This window comes from Alosa sapidissima, chromosome 5 (assembly GCF_018492685.1).
Source record: "Alosa sapidissima isolate fAloSap1 chromosome 5, fAloSap1.pri, whole genome shotgun sequence".
In the NCBI taxonomy this organism is placed as follows: domain Eukaryota; kingdom Metazoa; phylum Chordata; class Actinopteri; order Clupeiformes; family Clupeidae; genus Alosa; species Alosa sapidissima.
In genome coordinates, this window is record NC_055961.1 from 38,050,634 (window position 1) to 38,073,256 (window position 22,623).

Here is a 22,623-nt window from a genome sequence, read left to right on the forward strand (position 1 = left end):
CATGCATCATTCCTATACCATCACTGTCAGCCCTACTAGCAAGGGAGACATGGAATGTTCAGGTGCACAGAACGACAGTTTATTAATATTCTGAGACTCACTAAACACTCACAGACGTAGACCATACGTTGGTAATGCATAAACATAATGCTAAACTAAATGTACATTCATTTCCTGCTAGACTGAATTGCACTTTCCATGCCTAGTTCCAAGCCTAATTCTGAATGTGTCATTCACATTGGATTTTGAAACATTGTCGTCGGTGTCAGATGCATTTATTATTTATCGTTATGTTTTACACCTATTTTGAATATGTTGAATACGTTGGTTTTTGGTTGGTAGTTGGTGTGAATTAACACCAACTCTGCACCCTCTTTTCACATGACTTCACATGGCTACGTTGACCATCAATTAAATTAGTGCGTCTGTCGCTCTTAGCTTAATACACGGGAGTAATAGTCAACCAAGAGCATGATAATTACCCTGTCAAGGTGACATTGGGGCATCCGTGGCCTACTGGTGCTCCTTGTAAACTCACTGCTCCGAGTAAGTGAGTTAGTGAGTGATTGTGTGTGTGTGTGTGTGTGTATATGTATGAATGTGTGTACACTACCCCAGATGGGTAAAATGTAGAGAACAAATTTCCTACAGGACTAATAATTAACATTGAAAATAACAGGAAGATATACTGGTAAAGAGGAGGGATTGAGAAACCCTGAATTAAATACTTGGCACTTGAGGCTTACCCATCAGTACTGACTGTCCTTTTTCTTGGATGAGGAAGAGCTGTCCCCAGTCAGTGCATGCTATCTTCGCACCAAATACAACCAAGTAGCCCAAGGATAAAACCCACAGATAAGGTGACATAAGAAATTGTTTGAGGGTGCTCTCGTCAATAGGGGTACCTGAAGAGAAGAAAGATCATCAGTAAGAAAACAAAGTACTGGAAAAAATATTTCCAACTAAATGGAGTACAAATATCATTGGATGATTGGTTAACTTTCTAACTAGATAGATGCGCTAGACCAGTTGTTCTCAAATGGGGGTACGCGTACCCTTGGGGGTATGTGAATATACATTTTAAAATATACATATATTTAAAAAGTAGAACCCATGCAAAAATACTTTAAAAACAATTATTTAATAAATATTTCAGGAAAATATAAGTTCATAAAATGAATTTTATATTTCAGTAGGCTATTCAATTTCATTATCCTAAAAACCCAGAGTCCCCCCCATACCAGGATGGTTCGACCCAACCTGTCACATGCCACCCGCCATCACCTGTCAATCACTGTCAAAACTCAAACAACGGAGTCATGGTTGAAGCGTAGCGGTAATTCTTGCGATAACACGGAGGCAAAGAAGGCCAAACCAGAGCCGGCAAAATTCCGGCTGTATCTTGAATATGGATATATTTTAATAATATTTGGATTTACGTCGAATCATTTACAAAAAAAATGTGCAATAATTTTAGTCATTTTTAAAAAAAAAAAATATTAAAATGTAAAATGTTCAAAATAGTTTGTCTGAATTTTGTATGTGTTTATCAGTTCCAAAGTTTAATAAATTAGACACTGATGGCACAGTGCTCTGTTTTAGGTCTTTTTTTTTCTCAACTAAAAATGCTTTGCGCTGGTTTGGGGGTACTTGGCTGAAAAAATATTTCACAGGGGGTACATCACTGAAAAAAGGTTGAGAACCACTGCACTAGACTAGATGATGGTTTAACCCTGTGGGGCCATATTCACACATTGCATACTGATTAATTTGTTACTCATTATGGGGATATTCTAAAATGCTTAAAGGGCAACAGTTTAACAGTCAGGTTAACAAAATGTTTAATTCATGTTAAGTAGTTAAGTATGCTGTGGTTGACAGTGTCAAAGGCTTTGGATAAATTGATAACTAAGGCTGCACAGTATTGCCTATTATCAGTAGAGGAGGCTATGCCATTTACCACAAGAGTTGCTGCAGTGATAGTACTGTGTCTAGCTCTGAAACCTGATTGGTAAGGGCTTAGAATGGAGTTGGCAGACAGGAATGCATTAACCCTTAGAACCCTAAGCTGTTTTTAGGGCATTTTCACTACCTTTATTCATAAGGATTTATTCTGGTCATTGTAAGTGCCACACACACAATGCCATTTTTTATTTAGTGACGAAAAATGACCTTTCTGCGCTCCATATCTGTGACACGAACTGATCTGACCTGACTTGACCCGAGGTTGCGTGTTAGCCTGCGTGCCTATGGTCTATGCACTCATAATGATTCTCAACTTTTTACTGCATTGCCATGAACAAAGTAAAGCCAAAAAAGGTGTTTCTTTGTTGAACAAATTGGGATGCAATGTGAGCCTTGAATTGGATGCCATGCAGGAATTTGCTAGGATCTCAAAACCGGATTATGAACATGCTTTGCCATAGAGAAACACGCGATAGCCCATGGATTATAAACATGCTTTGCCACAAAAATAGACAAAAACGTGGGGTAGGTCCAGCTATATGAAGTTAGTATTTTGCTGTCCCTTCGTCTGTTTTATAACCCAGAAGGATGTATTTGGTATCAAATGATAGCTCTGAGTCTCCTCTTTCATCTGACATGCGTGGCATATCTATCCGATCACGGGTCCGCGAGTAATTCAAACGAGAGTAATGGGTGTGCAGCGTTGGTTTGTGTACATGACGTTATTATTTTGCAGTCACTTCGTCTGTTTTTATAAGCCAGAAGGATCGATATACATGATACCAATGGATAGCCATGTGTCCCCTCTTTCATCTGATATGCTTGCCATGTCTATGCGATCACGGGTTCGCGAGTAATTCAAACAAGAATGGGTGCGCAGGTGAACGCAGAGAAGTATAGACTGTAAATATGATGCAATTCGATTTAATTTCATGATTTTTTTCATTTTCATACTTGCTCGTACAGACACGTGTGTAGTCTCTTTGGAAAGCCCCACTTCTGCTCTGTCATGAAATAAAGGTTTTATCTCGCTGCGATGAACAGTTCCGGAGCAATGTAACAGAGAAGAAAGAGTGTGTTTTTTGACGCACTTTGGTGGTAGGTCGTCCGGCCGGGGGGGTCTGGTATCGGTTGCCGTCCGACCGGGGTGGGGGGGGGGTTATGGTGTCGGTCCAACCGGTGGGGTGGGGGGGTGTGGGTGCTGGCGTCATGTTTGTGCGCTGCACTACAGACTACATTTAACAATTATTTATTATAATAAATATTTCAACATATGTGTAATTTGTGCAAGAAAGTGCAAAACAACAAAATGTGCAAATCACTACAAGCACAGTCACTACAAGCCATCCTCATTGGCTTTAAAAAGAACATTTCAAGGGCCCATTGTAATTGCACTGTTTTATTATTGGACCATTAATGCCTATCTTCATGCAGGCTGTCAGACTGTTGCCCTGCAGCCTGTTCCGCAAGTCTGTCCTGCTCTATATACCGAGAGTGAATGAAGTTTAGATTATTTTATAGTTTTGTGTAATATGGATGGAATTTGAGAGTGGAGCGCTTTTTAATTTAGAGGCCGGAGCGGCCGCTCTGTTCCGCTCTGATACCGCTCACACCACGAGTCTGAGGCATGCCCAAACCCACCCAGAATTCATGTCTTCCTAATAAAACCAAGCCCGTTAAATTTCAAAGATATTGGCCATAGTAGCCTAAGTCCCTTGATGGGAATGGAGTTAGCTACATAATTTAGAAGGCATACGCTGGCGGGACTGTGATTTGTCAGTCTTGCCCGTCCAATTAGAGGGCTTTCCTTCGTTTACGCTCACCATCTTAAAAAGATGCGCAAGTCAACACTGCTAGGCGTGGGTGGCTGTTTACTCAGCCGCTCCTTCGCTCAAATTCGTGTCAGGTCGCTCCGCTCAATTTTGCTCCCTGCTCCACTTGAAAATCATCCCACTGCAGTGAAATCACTCTATGCTCCCTCCAATTTAACCCATTCCCGCTGGATGCTGCACGACCCAACATTCTATCTCCCGCCGGTTGCTGCATAGCGCAACATTGAATCTCCCGCTTGTTGATGCGTAGCGCAGCATGCTTTTTATTTCATGTTTCTAGGTGTACAGAGGCTTAGCTATTAAGGTTTTGGTAGACGTTGACAATTCTTAGTATTTTTTCAGAAAACCCTCAGGAAATAAGGTTATTTAGTCTAGAATGCCATAGGATTCTATAGGCGTTTTTAGCAGGCATTTTAGGAGTAAATGGGTTAAAAGAGGGAGAAATAATCTACAAGCCGAATTGTCACCTTCAACAGAAAACTTAAATCCCAAAGAACTAAGAGCAACGGCAATATATTTCACTCAGAACATTTATTTTAAAAGTGCAACACAGATGTGCAACAACAAACGCTTGGCAACGTTAATACACATAAGCATAAAATTCAAGGGATCAGTGGGATTAGTTGCCTAAAGAATACACGCTTAGCATCTAAGTTTTACTTTAGCCTTCTACTTGATATGAAGCATATTCAAATTGCTCACGTTTTTCTTTGCTCATTCTCATGTTTCCGCGATGTGTCCTCTTAGATTCGAAACTGAATCTTTACTCACTGAAACTGTCACCACATGGTTATTCTTGCTCTACACTGTTAGTAGTATCTAGTTGTTTTGTAGGAATAGTACGCTTGTATGACTTATCAGTTTTCTTTCAAATAGTAGCGTAGCCAGAAATGTTCAAATGGGTGGGAACAGACAAAACGGGTGGGCAAAGCGAATTTGACTGAACAAGAGAGGCCTAAATTAGATACACCATACAAACATTAATCATAGGCATGTTATATTTATTACATAAAAGAGGAATTTATAGAACGCATTTGATCACAGCTGACAAATTACGCAGAAACATTTTCAACTGGAGCAAAACAATGCATGTAGCTTCTGCACGTCACATGAAACACAATTGAGACAATAGATTGACCATATTGGACAACTGCAAAGCCTCATCATAGGCATGTTACATTCATGACATGAAAAGTGGAACTTATAGAACGAAAATGACAAATTACGCAGTTTTTTTTTTTTTTGACATTTTAAACTTGCGCAAAACTAATGAACCCAGCATCGGTGCGTCGCATAAATTAAAACACAAATTGAAGCAACAACTTGACCATTGGACAATCCTACCACAAAACCTTTCCATAGGCCTGCAACGTTTATGACATAAAAAGTGGAATATGAACGCATTTCATCACACCTGACAATTAAACGGAGCTGTGTCTGTTCGCGATTTGACTGATTCTTGAGAGCGAGGAGCGGGGATATTTGCACCGCTCATCTCCGTTCACTAGCTCTGATTCGGAGGCATATCACATATGTAAAGATTATAAAAACTGATTATTTTTCGATTCATGCCATGTTTCTTATTATTTTCTTAATGCCTTCTGCAGAGAAGGGAGACTGGCGTTGGTCACAGTTTGGAATGAAAGGGAGAAAACAGGACAGAGTAACATGGACGACATAGTTAAGGCGGCAGGCCTGTTTTGCCAAGGCGGCCGCCTTGACTGCAAAGTGCTGCGGGAAACCCTGGATTTGTAGGATTGTTACCGAACGTTCTGTAGGCCAAAATCAAAACACTGGTGAACGTTCTCAAGACTACCTACACATGAGCCTCTTCTGGGTTGCCAGATGTAATGCAGACTTAGTTAACGTTAGTTGACCTGCAGCTGCTTAAACGTTTCTCCAACCATGACCCAGCTACACATTACGGAAACAATGAAAACAAAAAATACCTCTCTAACCAACGTAACATATTTAGCTGAAGTTAGCAATGCAGATGAAGTTTAGCCTAGGCGTCGTGGAGAAATATGGCCAGCTCTGCGTCAGACTTTATATTCTTCGTTTAACGAAGACGTCGCCATCTCAGGAAGCTCCTCCGATGTCCACTTAATTGGTTTCTTGTTTTAGGGCCAATCTCAATTCTCTGTTTTACCCCTTCCCCTATCCCTTCATCTTACCCCTAGCCCTTGTCCCTCGAAACCGAGTGGCAAGACATAGGGGTGAAAATATTTCCCTTGGAAATGAGATACCACTAGCCCAGGGGTCCCCAACCTTTTATGTACCATGGACCTGTTTGTTTCCTATTTTTTTTTTTCATGGACCGGCGAGGTGGGGGGGGGGGGCTTGGGGTCGGGGGTTCCATGTTCCATATGTGTTGTGCATGCGCATTACTTGAAAAGAACTAGCTCCAGTTATGTATGAACAGTGAAGGTAACGATCTCTTAAACATGTGAAAAACGTGAACGTGAAGAAGTGAAAATTGAACAATATGAACTATGAATATTGAACAACTTGAAGCTACATCTATAAGTGTGAACATGCTTAACAAAATATGGGAACAAAACATGGGAACTAAACGTGCATTACGAATATAATCAGTGGGAGCCCTGTGCTTGTTTCCCTGCAACAAGAAGGTTCCATCTGGGGGTGATGGAAGACAGTGACACCCTCAGTGTGTTTGAAATGTCCAGTCGATTGCGCAATTTGGTCTTAGTTGCAGTCATTGCAGAAAACCCGGCCTCGCATAGATACGTGGTGGGAAATGGTAGCAACGTTTTCAGCGCTTTTACGGCTATCTCGGGATATTCTGCTTTGGTTTTGATCCAAAAACCCACCAGAGAGGTTTCCTCATACACACTCTTAAGACCACCGTCATTTGCAATTTCGATCAACTGCTCTTCCTCCTGCGCTGACATGTTAGGACTATTCGGGATAGGCTATTGACAAATGGGTTGCGGACCCACTCATTGGTTTGCCGTGGATCTTTGGAGGATGGGAAGTAACGCTCAAACTCATTTGAAAGCGCAACAAGGTGATCGCGCACCAGCTGCGAGAGAAAGGGCCCTGCCTTAGTCTCTCCCAAAACCCCCACTACTGTTTGGAACATATCAAATACACCCCGGTCCACTCGTCGTCCCCACAAATCAAGCTTGCTTTAAATGCAGCGACTTTATCTGCCAGTTTAAAGACAGTCGTCATTCTCCCCTGGAGTGACAGGTTGAGGTCATTAAGCAACCCGAATATGTCACACAGGTAAGCGAGTTTTGACACCCAGTCCTCATCACTAAAATGTGCAGCTAACGGTGACTTTTTTTCTGTAAGAAATCTCTGCAGCGGCTCTCGCAACTCAAACACTCTGGCCAGTGACCTGCTAAAGATGCTTGTTTTTTGTTGCTCATTCTAGCAGTTTAGCTAACTTCGTGTGACACTACCGTTCACTAAGAAGGTGAAGTGAGCTGACCTGAGGCTGCGCAGCGCTAAAGGCAATATGTAAAAGTGTTGAAGGCGGGACAGACAGACGTAAGAAAATAGACCTTGCAAAATGCAAACATGCGTGCAATCAAACAACTGCATATAGGCCTATGTCATGTAAAAACGTGACATTATTGCGAATTAAATTGAATTTAGTTTGCATGCATTTTTTTTAAAACTCATGTCGTAGGCTACGGCCCGGTTAGGAATGTCAGCCCGGTGGTTGGGGACCGCTGCACTAGCCAACCATAAGGGAGAGCGGGATGATTGAAACACTTGAATTAACATAATTTACAGAGATCGTACCACACTAATATTTTGTCACCAGCAACCTGTCTTCTGTCAAATAGCTTATCATTGCATTTTCAGCTCGGAATAAAACCGTTCAAGAATTATTTCAACAACAGCAGAACGTGCCTGTGTTCGTTCGCAGCCTACCTCCTGGTCCGGGTGAATGAAACAGGGGGACAAAATAAACATGCAGTTTGCTATGTAAACATCCCACAACTCCTTCGATATTTTACAATAATATCCAAATGGTCGTTACTTGACACCAGAAGCAACCGCTACCTGTAATAGCCTATGCGAGGAGTCGGCAGCAGTAGGCCTATGCAGCATTCATATCAGACGAGCGGTAAAAAAGTTCAGCGAATTTAGCTGTTGTTGGACTTACATTTCTGACATGTTATGCTGCCAATTCGCGGGGTAGGCTATATCAGACATGGAAATATGTAAAATGCGAGACATTCGTGCAAATAATGATGTGCTGTTAACATTCACAAAACAGCGATTTTTGAAAACTTCCTCATGAAGAACAGGGCCTTCAATATATGGTCACAAGATTAAATGCAACATAAAACAATTACCATTTTAATTTTATAATCCTTATTAATGCCAACATTTCATGTCAATGAACCTCTCGGTGTGCTTGTTTTTCCGGTGTGAGCGGTGTATGTTGGGTATTTCTCTTACCCCTCGGTTTCAAGTAAGCTCCCGATCTTGCTTGGTTTTAAGGGGTATCTACGCCTTGCCCTTATCCCTACCCCTCAATCGAAATGAGAATTGAGATAGCCCTTCGTCTCACGTGCACACGCAAAACTAAGGGGAAGGGGAAGGGGTAAAATAGAGAATTGAGATTGGCCCTTAATTTTGGAAATTTGCCTGCCTCTCGTAGGTTACTCGTTCATGACTACAACTGACAGCTGTTGACAGTTGGCCTTTGCTAATTTGGCAACCCAAATGGGTGGACGCGCCAGCCCATTGCGCTATTCTAGAATTAATCGTTCAAAACATAAATGAAAATTCTAAAATTCCGCCCCGTAACTAATTTTTTTTCACTGTTTTTACGGGGGTTTACAGGTTATAGTAATGTTGTCAAATAAGCCGTTACTTCAATTCATCTGTTTCCTTACTCTCTGATGACATATGGTGAATTTTTGGAATGGTTACAATTTATTTTCCATTATTTCCTACATACTGGTCCTTTAAGAGCTGAGGGACTAGTTGATCAGCACCTAGTCAGCTTTTCATGAAAGCGATAACTAAATCAGCCTTTTACCACCTCAAAAATATTGCCAAACTTAGAGGGCTGATGTCAAAACATGACTTGAAAAACTCATTCATGCATTTATCTAGTGTCTATAAGGACCCGGTTGGGTGTTGCACCTAGTGAATCAGCACGTTTAAATAAAGTAGGATTTATGTGTGTGTTAAAATTGTTATTATTGGGCAAACAAGATATTCAGTAAGGAGCAGGAACAGACTGCTGAAACACATCTGAAAATATCACCTCCTTTACCTTTTTTGGCACCAGGCTCAATGTTTTGAAGGCCCACATCACTTGGCTCATTCTTCACAAACAGAAGACAAAGAGCAGCCATGGCCATGCAGATTACACCAGACATAACGAGAACCACCCGCCAGTTGTAGTATTGAAGCAACACGGTGGTGATGATGGGGCCCACTCCCCCTGCCAGATTCATACTGCAGGATAGAACAGCCCACCATGTTCCAAACTGAGATGGCTCAAACCACTTCAGAGGGGGAAAAGACAGCTCAGTTAAATACATCAAAAGGTGCAGTCTATGAGATATTCCATACAGTATGGTGACAATAGGAAGGCTACTATTGACAAGGTAATGTGTACTTCTTATGAGAATGCTATGAAAAGAATAATATTACAGGCTGATTTCTGATGCAACTCTGTTTATTTTGTCTTTATATGTATTTGTCTTTATTATGTTTATTTCAACTATAGCAAAGGCAAAACAAACCTAATGGACCATAGACCTAATTAAGTGCACATGACCTAGACGATGAAGGTCGATATGTCCAGAATTCACAGCAGATAGTTGTCCAAACCATCTACAGTAAAAGGTCATTGCTGTGTGAGGGCAGAGGTTGGAATGTCTGCTCATGCTTGTCATAATGCCAGCAACTGAGTAACAGGTGTGTATTCACTTAAATGGAAAAGGGTGAAGCCCATGGATGGACACAACCATAAACCACAAGTGTTTGAAGTAAATGTAAACTGTCCTGTAACTTGATGTGTGAACAAAGTCTGTTCTGTACATTCTGTTTCAACTTGTTTCTCCATGCCCTTGCACATTAAAATGCAGAATATCCCCAACACTATATCTTAGCAGTTGGAAAATAAATTGACATCTGCCTTACCTTCCGAAGTACTTTTCCACATGGTGGCCAACCAAATCCTTGGCCAAGGCCATTCACAAACCACAGCACTGTAAAGACAGCTACTGTGGAGGACCATGAGAAAAACACATTGATTACTCCAACTATGAATAGTCCACTTGAGAAAAGCCAGCGAGCGCTTATTTTGTCAGAAAGAACTCCACTGATGAATTTGCTGATTGCATAGGCCAATGTCTGGCTGCTGATGATTAAACCTATAATGGTGAGACAAAAATTGCAATGAGGATCTCATCATTCTGATACACTTTGCCTTCAAAATAGTAAAATCCATTGTATACACAACTGTTTCATTCTCATATCAACCCCAGAGCAGTAAATTAAGGAAAGGTTGTCTTACCAAGGTCATCTTTGTCAAGTTCAATCTCCTCCATAACCGAGGGCATCACAAAAGAGAATGTTTTTCTGCTAAAGTAGTACAAAGCGTATCCCACAAACATTGAGAGAAAAATGGTTGCACGGTAGTACCGATAACCACTGGTCCCCATGGTGCCCAGACTGTGAGAAGAGGGATTCTTAAACGGAAAAATAACCCAACTTTTCAACGTGAACCTTAGTGGGGATGACTGTTGTATGAGTTTTCACTCAGACCTGGATGAGGAACCACTCTGAAAAAAAAGGAGAAAGAAATGGTACAGTGTTGTCCACGATCCACAATCTGTACAAACACAATAGATAGCAATATCAGAGAGGGGAGTTTAAGGCCTCTGCATGCTCGCCATTCTCGACCTGTAGCTTGACAATGTGACGTCACGGGAGCGCCGAAACCATTTATAATTGCGCGTGGTGGTCGCGACACTAGTTGCAATATTCTCCTGAACAGAGGTGTCGCTGTTGTAAAAAGGCTATCGCTACCTACGTTACACAGTAGAAGAAGCAGTCAGTAGCAGTAAAAAACACTGTCTATGGTAGAAGCTAGCCTCTGTGATGGTACTTCAGACTTCGGTTGCTGCTATTCACAACTACCATCATTACCATCTAGTTTTCCAGGTGTGTGGAGATAGATAGATGGATGGATATATAGATAGATACATTAGTCATCACGAGGGAAATTTTAATAATTTAAACATTTTAATTAGCTGGCTAGCTAGCTAGCAGCTGGCTGAGTTTGTGTAATTTCCTAAAATGGAAAGAGATTTTGTTCAGGTCTTAGTAGATATCCTTTGGTTGAAAAATAAATATTTTCTATTCTTTCCCCTTGATTCCATGTGTAGCGACTCTCGCTGGTAACTTTGTTAACTTATCCAGCAAACTATTAAAAATTCACGACTGTAACAAAACAGTCCTCCAAACTGCAACTCTCGCTTGCCCTCAAACTAGTCCATCTTCCGGTTTCCGGTTTGGCGCACTCAGCTGAAAAAAAATAAAGTGGTGCACTACCCGACCAAAATCCTGGCGCAGCAGAGATCTATGTCATTTTGACGTCACATTGTCGCGCTACCGGTCGGGAACGTCGAATATGTAAGACGCATAATGCTTTAAGCAAACAAATGAGAAACAGACCTATTAACACAATGTAAATGACTTCATGAGTTCCTGTGAAAGAGTTGTGAATCAGAATCCTTCCTGTAAATGTACATACTGTGTATTTCTTTTGTTCATTCATGATTTTGTACCCATTTGTATCTCCGGTCTATACATTCTGTAGATTTAGATTTAACATGACTTTCTAGACATCTCTGCTTGTTCCAGGTGTGCCTCTTTCTATACTGGGTGTGCAGGAATGGATGACTTTCACACCTTACCTTGTCATTGAGTAGTGTAGTAACTGCTTCAAGTACTCAGACACTACTTTATTAGCATAACATTTGGCCAGGTCCCTGGGACCACCCCTGTACATCTTGATTGATCATCTTTGATTGGGCAGCCGTGGCCTACTGGTTAGCGCTTCGGACTTGTAACCGAAGGGTTGCCGGTTCAAACCCTGAACAGTAGGCACGGCTGAAGTGCCCTTGAGCAAGGCACCTAACCCCTCACTGCTCCCCGAGCGCCGCTGTTGTTGCAGGCAGCTCACTGCGCCGGGATTAGTGTGTGCTTCACCTCACTGTGTGTTCACTGTGTGCTTCACCTCACTGTGTGTTTCACTAATTCACGGATTGGGATAAATGCAGAGACCAAATTTGTTTGTAAGCTACTTAAGCTAGGATACTTCTCTGTCTAGTTAGAGATACGGGTCAATCCTTTGGGCTTGTGTCTCTAGTGCCCTACTAGTGGTCAAAAGACACCAAATGTATTGTGCGTCCTGAGGATGGGGTCCCAAGTCCATGTACCAAGTCTGGACTTCATACATTAAAGCCTTGCTGAGATATAAACTCACTTCCTGCTTGGCGGCTTTGCGACTGATTTTGATTGGCTGTGATGGGCGCTTTCGAAAATCAAAAATCCTTTCAGTAACTTATGTGAGGCATAGTCTGAAGATCATGTATGTCAAGTTTCGTGAATATTGGCAAAATTTGTGAATATGGCGGAAGAACGACAAGGGTCAGAAACTTACACCGGTACTGACCGGACGTTTTAGAGGTTTTTTTTTTTAGAGAACGGTATCAATATCTCAAAAGGCCTAGGAGCAGGAGCTGGCCAAAAAAGTGGGCTGAAAGGAATAATAATACAAATGTGTGCTTGCATAATGGATAGCAATAAATGTGCTGCTTTCAGCAAGCACACTTATAATAATAATAATAATAATAACTAGATGTACCGCATAGCGGTACAAAATATGACCGCCGCTCAGTCCTGTACTGTACATCCGTTCCGCGAAAATTAATCACACCTCAATTTGTCTCCATATTTTACTCCATCCCCCACTCTTGAAACTTTTGTGTATGCTTGTTTGGCATGCCTGAGTGTGTGTGTGCGGCTGCACAGAAAGTAGCCTACTGGTGCTGAAAAGGTGAATAGATTGTAGAATAGCCAAAGAAGATGTAGCATTGTTATAAAACCTTTAAAATCTCTAAACAATCAAGGGCAGTTCATCACAGTTCATCCATTGCAACTGGATTGATGAAAGGTCACTTACACCTGTAGGCTACATTGTATTTGGGAAAAGCAAAAGGTATCAGCATAATGTTATTTATTTATTTTTATTTTTTTTTTATGTATTTATAAACAAAAACATCTCTGTCAGTTCCATGCCGTTTTCAACAGCTATCAAAAACAAAGGTCATTTTTAGATGGATGGATTTTTTGTGAATGTTTCTTCTTCTACATAAGATTTTAGTCATCTTTAGTTTATGTAATACTTTATTGTCAATGCACAAATTAAGTAACAGTAGTCTGAAACGTTATTGTTAATGCACAAATTAAGTAACAGTAGTCTGAAACGAAATGCTGTTTTACATCTAACCAGTGGTGCAAATAACTGACATGTCCAAATGGGCCTTGATGAAATGCATCGCTAGACTGTTCATACACATTTTTAACGGGCCAAAGAGCTTTTGTCTGTTATTGTTTGTGCAAATATAGGCTGATTCATGTTCCCTTGCATTGTGTAACTGAGGTCCATGGCTAGTCTGGGTTTTATCAGACCAAGCTCAATCTTTTAAGAAATCAAAAAATAAATAGCGGGCAGATCAGGCTGGGTTCACCCAGCCTAGTCCATAGGCACCCGATATTGTTTAATTTCCCGATTGAGATATCCACGCTCTGGCTATTCTAAATGCAAAAATGCATCAGGGAGTTATGACAAAACGGTAACTAACAAACTAGATCCTAATAGAAAGCTGTTAGCTTCCCTAAGCTACAGGTAGGATTATAAGGTAGGCCTATTTACAACATAAATTTTCAATAGGCTATGCTGGCGACACAAATAAAATCTCCTTTGGAAACCAATGGCTTACGCCTTACAGTATCAAGCGGACTTAAACTGCCATATCGTGGCGAAAAGTTGTAATAACATTCACGCAGCTCCATGAGTCAAGGAAAGCTCGAATGAAGTAGCCACTTCTAAATGGGACCCACTACACAGTAGCTTAAGGTGTGTTGCTAAAGCAGCCATAATGAAATGAAGGTGTCATTGTTTGGATACTTCACACACACATGCTTTTTAATTTCACAGACTACAACTACCAAGCTGGAATCAAAGCACATCGATTCCCCTCTCACACCCTGCACGCACTTAAAACAAAATAAACAGGTGTAACGTTGGTAAATCTTCCATTGCACAGAATGATTTTGTAGCACGTGCAATAAATGACAGTCGAAAGATACAAACAGTGCTGCTATCAATTTGCTTGGTATAACTGCATTTATAGTTTTCTACAAATGCAATCAATCAAATGGGCCTCCATCACTCAACCAACACTAACGGTAACATTACCTAGGTCCTTATTGATATTACAAGATTAACGTACCTGCAGTAAAAACCAAGCATGTCCGATAAACATCCTTAGATTTATTTCGGCTTCAAGAAGAAATGGGAATTACACTTCATGTGAACATCGTCCTATCCTTATTAGATGTTCGTTGCGGTAAAATACAGTCCTTGTAGGAAGCGTCCATTGTTTTTCCAACCCACTTTTAACTTCCAACAAAATTACGTCTCACTGCAACAATGCGCCATCTAGTGGACAAACGACTACTTATCGCCAATACTGAAAATGCAGCCATGATGATGATGATGAATATTTATTTTGGCTTTCTTTTAATCCTACTGAATTTGTAATTATGTATCAGCCGTTCTAATACCGATAGTATGTGGGTGTCTGTGTGTGTGCATGTGTATATGTGTGCACCGCCATTTACAGGCCAATGAGTGTACAGTCACTAAATGTACACATAACCTAATTTTTTTAGACCCCCCCCCCATGGATGAAATTCTATGAAACTTGGCATACCCCCAGAGAATGCCAGGTCAATCATACACATAAAATTTGGTGCAGTTCTGAACATCTTAACTGAAGATAGGGGCGGGGGGGGGGGGGGGTCCCCGGGGACGAAATTAAATTTTTCCGTAAAAGTCTAGTGGGGCTACATACCCACCAAATTTCATGTACCCCGGTAGTTCGGTGTCCCGGGTATCAATGACCAAAAATTCAGGAAGTAGATGACGGGAAAAATTCTTGAATTGTGTGCATGTGTGCGTGTACAAGTTTATGTTTATGTGTGTGGGTGTGTGTGTGTGTGTGTATGTGCGTGCTTGTGTGTTTGCCTGCGTATGTGTGTTTGTGCATGTGCATGCATGCGTACATATGTCTACTGCGTGAGTATGTGTCATACGTATGATTACTGTAAATGTATGTGTGTGCGTGTGTATCTGTTTATGCACATGTGTGCACATGGAATGGGTTAACATGACCCCTGGAGGCAAACATACGGAAAAAAATGGTCATCCTAGGCCCTACAGTTCTCAAGATATTCACAGAGAACTGTGTCTGCCCTACCCTCCTTTCGGGGGGTCCAGTCCAGCGGGGGGGGGGGGGGGGGGCTACAGATCAAAACGAAGAATGACGGTTCCATGCTATCCATGTGGGGGTACATGCCCACCAAGTTTTGTGTACCCCGGTCTTTCAGTGTCCCGGGAATCCTTGTTGGTGTACGTCACTAAATGTACACATAAATTATTTTATTGTAAGGCCCCCCGTGAACGAAAGTACACAAAACTTGGCATGCATTCGGAGGGTGTCATAATGATCCTACACTTTTAATTTCGTGCAGTTTTGACTTTGTCAGCCAGAGATATTGTGATGAAAACACCTAATTTTTTGCTTTTTAATTTTTAACTAGGTGGCGCTATACATGAAATAAGTGGTAATGGGATGGGTTGACATGCCCCCTTAAGACCAACATACATAAAAAAGGTGGACCTCCTAGGCCCTACGGTTCTCGAGATATTCACAGAAAACTGTCTCCGGCCACCTACAGGCCAGTTGGTGTATAGTAACATAAATTAATTTATTGTGTGGCCCCCCATGAACGGAATTCCACAAAACTTGGCGTGCATACAGAGGGTGTCATAATGATCCTACACTTCCAATTTCGTGCAGTTTTGACTATGTTAGGTCACAGATACCTTCAATTACAACACCTCATTTTTACTTTTTTGTGTTTAACTAGGTGGCGCTATACATGAAATGAGTGGTTATGGAATGGGTTGACATGGCCCCTTGAGATCAACATACAAAAAAAAAAAATGGTCCTCCTAAACCCTACGGTTTTCGAGATATTCACAGAAAACTGTGTCTGCCCTACCCTCCTTTCGGGGGGTCCAGTCCAGCGGGGGGGCTACAGATCAAAACGAAAAACGATGGTTCCATGCTATCCATGTGGGGTTACATGCCCACCAAGTTTCGTGTACCCCGGTCTTTCAGTGTCCCGGGAATCATTGACGGAAATTTGGGCATGCGAAAAAGAAAAGAAAAAAATGAAAAAAAGTGTGTGTGTGCGGCTACACAGCTTCGCTGCGCGGCGGTCATAATAAACCATAAACAGGCAGTTTTGGCTACAAACATCAAACTGTCGAAACAGACAAACAAATCCACCTATGTAGGCTTATCAAAAAGGTGGTGTTGGTTAATTGTTTCCTGTTACAGTTTTTCTCAGTCGCTTTGGTGCATTTTTTAAATCCACATTTAAAAAGCAATATGTTTGAGACAGTTTGAGAGTCACATCTGGGGCAAGATGTGTTGAATTTGTTCAGCTTGAGAGCACATTTGGGGAAGTTACTTCAGAATGCCCTGGCCATGACCATGCTGGCCAAATCCGCAGAGGTTGAATGCAGAGCCCACCTGTCCAAGCCTGGTGTCCAACAACTACCAATCTGGGCATTTATGGACGATCTAACAGTAACCACAATATCAGTCCCAGGTTGTGGGTGGCTGCTGAAAGGCCTGGAGAAGCTCATCTTATGGGCATGGATGAGTTTTAAACCAAGAAAATCCAAGTCCCTGGTGTCAAGGAAAGGAGAGGTGGTCGACCAGTTCCACTTCTCATTAGATACTGTACCATCAGTCTCAGAGAAGCTGGTGAAGAGTCTAGGCAAGGTGTTCAGCAGCTCCTTGAGAGACACTGAATCCATCAAACAACTGGGCAAGAACTAGAGAAACAGCTGATAGCAATGGACAAGTCTGGTCTGCCAGGGAAGTTCAAGTCCTGGATCTACCAGCATGGAATTCTTCCATTAATCCTGTGGCCTCTCTCTGAGTCTAAGCAGCATTGCACTATATGGACGCAAGAATAAACTCACACTCCCATTCAGTAGTGTGAAGGAGGAGTTCATGGTCACACGTGCTAGAGAAGTACTGCAGTGCAGACAGTACAGGGAACCCATTAGGGCTGTTGGAACGAATTTCTAAAGTCGAATATTAATTTGAATATTTAACGAATCAATACTATTCGAATTTGGAAATTACTATTCGAATGTGGTGTTTTGGGGAGTTGTTTTTATGTGTTGGCTAACTTTAGCGAATATGTGAAAACGAAATGCTTTTGTCCCGACTAATGCACAATCTAAATATGGCAGAAGCGATGCACCACTCCTGACCATGTCAGCGATGTGTGGAACGTTTTTGGATTTCCATCAGAAAACGGAAAAATAACAATTAGCCTAACGATGTCGTAATCTGCAGAATATGTATGCCTGAGTGCACATCTGACAAGATGGGTAGGTAGGCCTAAACAGTCCGAGGACGATGAACTACGCAGCTAATGCAGGCAAGAATTAGGTTTTGCCTCCCTCCTCTTGGCTATGTCCGGTGCTTTTGTCACTTCTCTGATAGGCATAATGGTTCATGGAATCTCGGGCCGATAGAAAAAAAAGAAAGCAAACTTTTCCCCAGTCAGGAAATACTTGCTAATTTGGCGTAATCAAACATAGAGGCATTCAATAGTGGTATGGGCGTTCATTCAGTGTGTGTGCGCGTCTGAGCAAAATAAATTGAAACCACTCAAGTTGCACAGATATCATTGGTAGACTGAGCTTTTGTTCAATATAACAAGTCAACCACGCGTTTATAGTGGCATTGGCAATGTATTTAGCCAGTTTATACAGTGTATAGAGATGCATCGTAAATATTAATAACAGGCAAAATGTGAGCATTAAATATTCAAATATAATTTGATTATTAAAAATAATAATGAATGAAATTTAAATTGGGTTATGGAAGAAGATTGACAGCCCTAGAACCCATGGTAGCTTGCAACGGAATTGTTGTAAGGACAGGCAGGAAGTGGAACGCCGGAGTCCCAGCTTCGCCACAGGATGCCAGGTGGCATTAGGAAGGGCGGGTTAGGGAGCAACTCACCAACATGCCCCAACCTGAACAGCAGCAGGGGATTCAGACGTCAGTTGGTCCAGCAGGAGATGAGGGCATGGAGGAGGAGCGGGCCACCAGAGTACTGGGGATGAGACAGCAGGGAGCTTGGATGCATTGGAATCAGGCAAAGGACTGTAAACTATCTAGGAGTGAACTATAGAGATGTGCTGCTCAGTCTGGGTCTGATCAGCCCCGGATTGGTCGCCCTATGACTACAGGAAACATCACTGAAGATGTGTTTGAGTCAGGGGTTCAAAATGAACAGTGTCCCATAAAAATTGCTCCCGGGACACAATAGAAAAATGTCTGGGACAACTCTGGGACAGTACAAAAAATGTCAAAGCAAATTTCAGAATAGGTACTTTTTCCTAAACTTTTCATATGGGAATCTAAACGTTTCTTTCTTGCCTGAATAAAATAATACAATGAAAATACAACAGGTTTGACCTGGCGTAACAGGCAGCTGGCAAAAGCAGTGTTAGCCAGCTGATTTCAAAAGAAGCAGTTTTGTACACGCAGCCTTACAACACTGTTTACTGCCCTTACTCACTGCAAATATATAAATTTGGTACAAATATAAGATACCCTTCTGGGGTGGGTGCTTGTGTTTTTTTTAGGAATCCGCTGTCTTGGTTTGCGTAGAAATTAATATTAAGTGACACATAGGCCTACACGTAAAAGGGCAAAAGTAGGGCATGGGCGATAGGCCTAGGTCACTTTCCAATAGCCATCAAAGTTAACAAACTAGGTTAACCTTACCTAACTAGGTTAGGTTAACCTAGTTCTAATGACATTAGTTTTCATGAAATAGTGAACATTTTTGACTGATGGTGTAAAGTTACGCTGGTATTCTAAAACTAGCCATCCAAAGCCATGATGAGCTAAATACTGCAACTGCAATTTGACAAAACAATAGTGTTGCAAGGTAACTTGCAAAGTATCCCTGTGGCAGTTCTAAGCAAGAGGCTATTCTTGAGAAAACAATCGAATATCTTAAAGTATCTGACAGCTTTGTGGTAATTTCCCAGGCTTTAACGAAATTAAAGACACACGAAGTAGATTATTGACGGAATGTTTACAACCCTGTCCATCAAAATGACAGATAATGAGAAAGTCTAGCGCAACCTCAATAATTGGTGTTTAATAAACTAAGTGTTCAGAACTTGCATGGTGGATCAGAATGAGTCAATGAAGTGATGCAAGTTACTGAAACAAGATTATTATGCTATGTTTATTATTATATTATTATGTAGAATGGAAAAAACAACAACTTGAATTTGGGACACTGGTGGTTAAGTCCAAGACAATACCAAGTAGAATTCGGGACAGCTGTGGGAGACTGAGGAAAAAAGTTAATTTCGAGCCCTGGTCTGAGTGCATCGCAAGATGTATTTAGGAGATAGACATTGTTACAGTTTAAAGAACCGGCGGGACACTGAAAGTTATGTTATTAAGGTGTAAAAAAGGATAATCTTATTCTTGTTTGAACACAGGTTTTACAAATGAATATGCTAAAAAAGCAGAACAGGCATCATTTTCTCTTTAATAATACTCATGGTTAGCGGTCGGGTTAGAAAGTCCCACACCTGCCCCACCTTTGGCCAAATCTATTTTGCTGAATTGTTGTATTTAACAATGCTTATTTGTACTGATTGCTGGGGAAAATAAAACAAATAAATGCTACTAAAGATGCCGCTGGTCCATAGAGTGCGTGCACAATGGGAGCTCGTCTGTCATGCCCGTGTCATAGGCTATGTTGCAAATTAAATAGCCCGCAACAGGCACTCTCCCTCTCACGCTACCCTATTCCGTTTTAAAAGCGAAACTGATGCCACAACCGGTTTGGGTTTGCTGAAGTAACCTAGGGGTACAGGCTGCATTTATAACATAAAATACATAGCACATACCTACATAGCAAGTAGGCCTAGTCTACACCATGCCTATTTAGAGACAGGAGCATAAGCTTACTGCGACAACAGCTGTCGCTAGTTTGCATTGTCGTAGGCTGCGCCGATACACAGACTAAACAGTTAAAAAAAAGTTATGATAGCCTAACCTGGAACCTCTACCCTATATATCCACACGGGGACATGTCAATGTTGTAAACACACGAAACACAACTTCAATAGAGACAAGAAGATAGGCTATGTCCTGTCGACCTAGCCTATCTCTGTCACGAACATGCCTCGGTGCCTCGGTGTGTTGCCAAATCTTGTAAAAAATAAATAAAAGAAAGCCTAGCATGCATGGACAGTATTCTTTCAACCCAGATATCATTTTATATAGATTTTTAACCCGTATAGCCTCAGGTTCTAATAAGCACAATATAAAGTGGACTAAATAAAAGATTAGTGAACCATTAGCTCCGCCCCTGACTGTTTGACATACATAAAAGAATGACTATACTGAAAAGAACCCCTAATGATAATTATGGTTGATTGGTATGATTGATTGGTATGGTTTTTTTTTTATTGCAAAGGCCCTGGTATCAAGGAACCTGGTATCATGAACTCAAAGAAAAACTTTAACAAAGAAAATCTGTCAATCTCTGCCTGCCAAGACACTAAAAGTGGGTCATGATCGGATCATTCACCAGGTCAGTGAACCAAAACACATATCCAGATCAAAACAAAAATGCTTTATTGAACACAATAATGCTCCATAGAGAGGAGAATGCACAAGTGAGGACCTAGAAATCTGGATGATCTGGAGAGATATTCTCCAACTTTATGGAATGTTATAGGATAAAATGGTGAGCTGATTTATTGGCAAAATGAGGTTTAACCAAGGATTAAATACAGGGTTTCCAATAATTGTGGCACTTGTCTTTTTGTTATAAATATGTATTTCTTTATGAGGTATGTTTGTTTTCTGTAGCCTATAGATGTGATTCCTTGCCAGGTTGGATTTTTCCTTATTGTTTTCATTGTGACACCAAGATTAATTTCCAGAAAATAATGTAGCCTGCCTCTTTTTACTCAACTTTACCAGGGTTGCCTTGGTCACTTCATCAGTGTGGATGAGTTAATGGTCATCTGGCTTGTGTCCTCATATAACCACTTGAAACTCTATAGGCCTGGGTTGAATCCCAGCGAAGATTTAGAAATCAGATAGCTTATAGGTCTACCCACTCTTGCCAAATTACAAAAATAACCTGGCATAACAGCACTTACAAAAATAACTGCAATTATAAGACTACAGTGCAGTGTAATCATGTTTTCATGTCTAGAATATTACTTTTTTGCAGTAGTGTAGTTGCCTAGGAAGTAGTGCAATGCAGGTTTTCTGTCCAAAATGTTACATGTCCTGCATATGAACGCAAACTCTTCCTCTACAAAAACGCAGTTTTGATTCTCAAGAAGTGCAGTTATATTTGTGCTATATTGCCTTAAATTTAAATCACAACTAAAGCCGCATATAGGCTAGTTGATAACAAAGTATAGGTTAGTCAAGGCCTACTTTTATTTCTTAAATTACTGATGTCATGTCAGGCAAATTGAAATGAATGCCTGTCTACGCTGCTACAACATACCTCTTAATGCCCTTCAGTGAATTCAATAGTCAACGTTAATCTAGCAACGCGATACAGCAATCGGTCGGACAGAACAGAATGCCTAAAGAAATGTAAAACACAAATAGGTTAGCTATAAATGCGGGTGTAGCCTGTTACTGATGGCACATGCTAAAGTAAAGCGTCATCAGTTATGGTCCAACATGTGCATGCATGTCGAAGCCTCAGACTGTTTTTTTTTTTTTAATGATGCTTGTCACTAGCCTACCATATAGTTTAAACAGTAGTAACATAGCTACAATGATAATATAAAATAGGTGACGCGCATACCTTTCCCTCGTCCTACATCCCTCCGCTTCGTACTCGTATTAGGATAACTGCAGGAACACCCTCATGATCCACGCTGATTGGAGGTGGACATAGGCTAAGCTGTTCATTGCACACTCTGAAGTAGGCTAGGTGATTTATCGTAAATTTGTCTCAAGCAGGCAAATAATCAACCTACAAAATTCCTGCATCCTTATAAACTATATGGCCAATCTAGGCTAGCTTATCTATCAGTAGCGATTTATTTTGTAACAAAACTGATTTTGTGAGTGTGTTATGTGTGAAGGGTTGGAGACAGGAATAACATTTACAGAAAGAGAAAGCAAGGTTTTGACCTTGAAAACCTTAAATGATGAGACTTGAGATTGCTTGATACTTTGAATAGCTGTTTCTCATCAAATGGCTATAGAAAACATTACTTTTTCAAATGTCAAATGTGATGACAACACATTTTATTTTATGGGTAGCCTATGGGGAAATTATTATAGTCTAAACCCGACAAACACGGGACGTCCCCCGGACCTTATGCCGACATTCACGACGTCCCCGATTGGTCCCGAAC

General features: G+C 41.1%; 1 protein-coding gene across 6 annotated transcripts in view; it reads right to left on the reverse strand.

Annotated features, from left to right (window-relative positions):
* The window catches only part of LOC121708583 (glucose-6-phosphate exchanger SLC37A4-like), a 63,610-nt gene extending 41,414 nt beyond the window's left edge, over positions 1–22,196 (reverse strand). For 2 of the 6 annotated variants that reach the window (XM_042091345.1, XM_042091343.1), the window contains exons 1-7: positions 22,065–22,196; positions 21,756–21,837; positions 18,212–18,305; positions 10,315–10,582; positions 9,939–10,171; positions 9,055–9,298; positions 747–905 (exon numbers count right to left, since the gene is read on the reverse strand). In XM_042091345.1, the coding sequence (XP_041947279.1) occupies positions 747–905; positions 9,055–9,298; positions 9,939–10,171; positions 10,315–10,462 (784 nt within the window). In that variant the 5' untranslated portion in view covers positions 10,463–10,582; positions 18,212–18,305; positions 21,756–21,837; positions 22,065–22,196. The remainder of the gene's footprint in view (positions 1–746; positions 906–9,054; positions 9,299–9,938; positions 10,172–10,314; positions 10,583–18,211; positions 18,306–21,755; positions 21,838–22,064) is intronic. The other 4 variants (XM_042091348.1, XM_042091344.1, XM_042091346.1 and 1 more) reach the window with 4 other exon arrangements.
* Between the last annotated feature and the right edge of the window lie 427 nt (positions 22,197–22,623).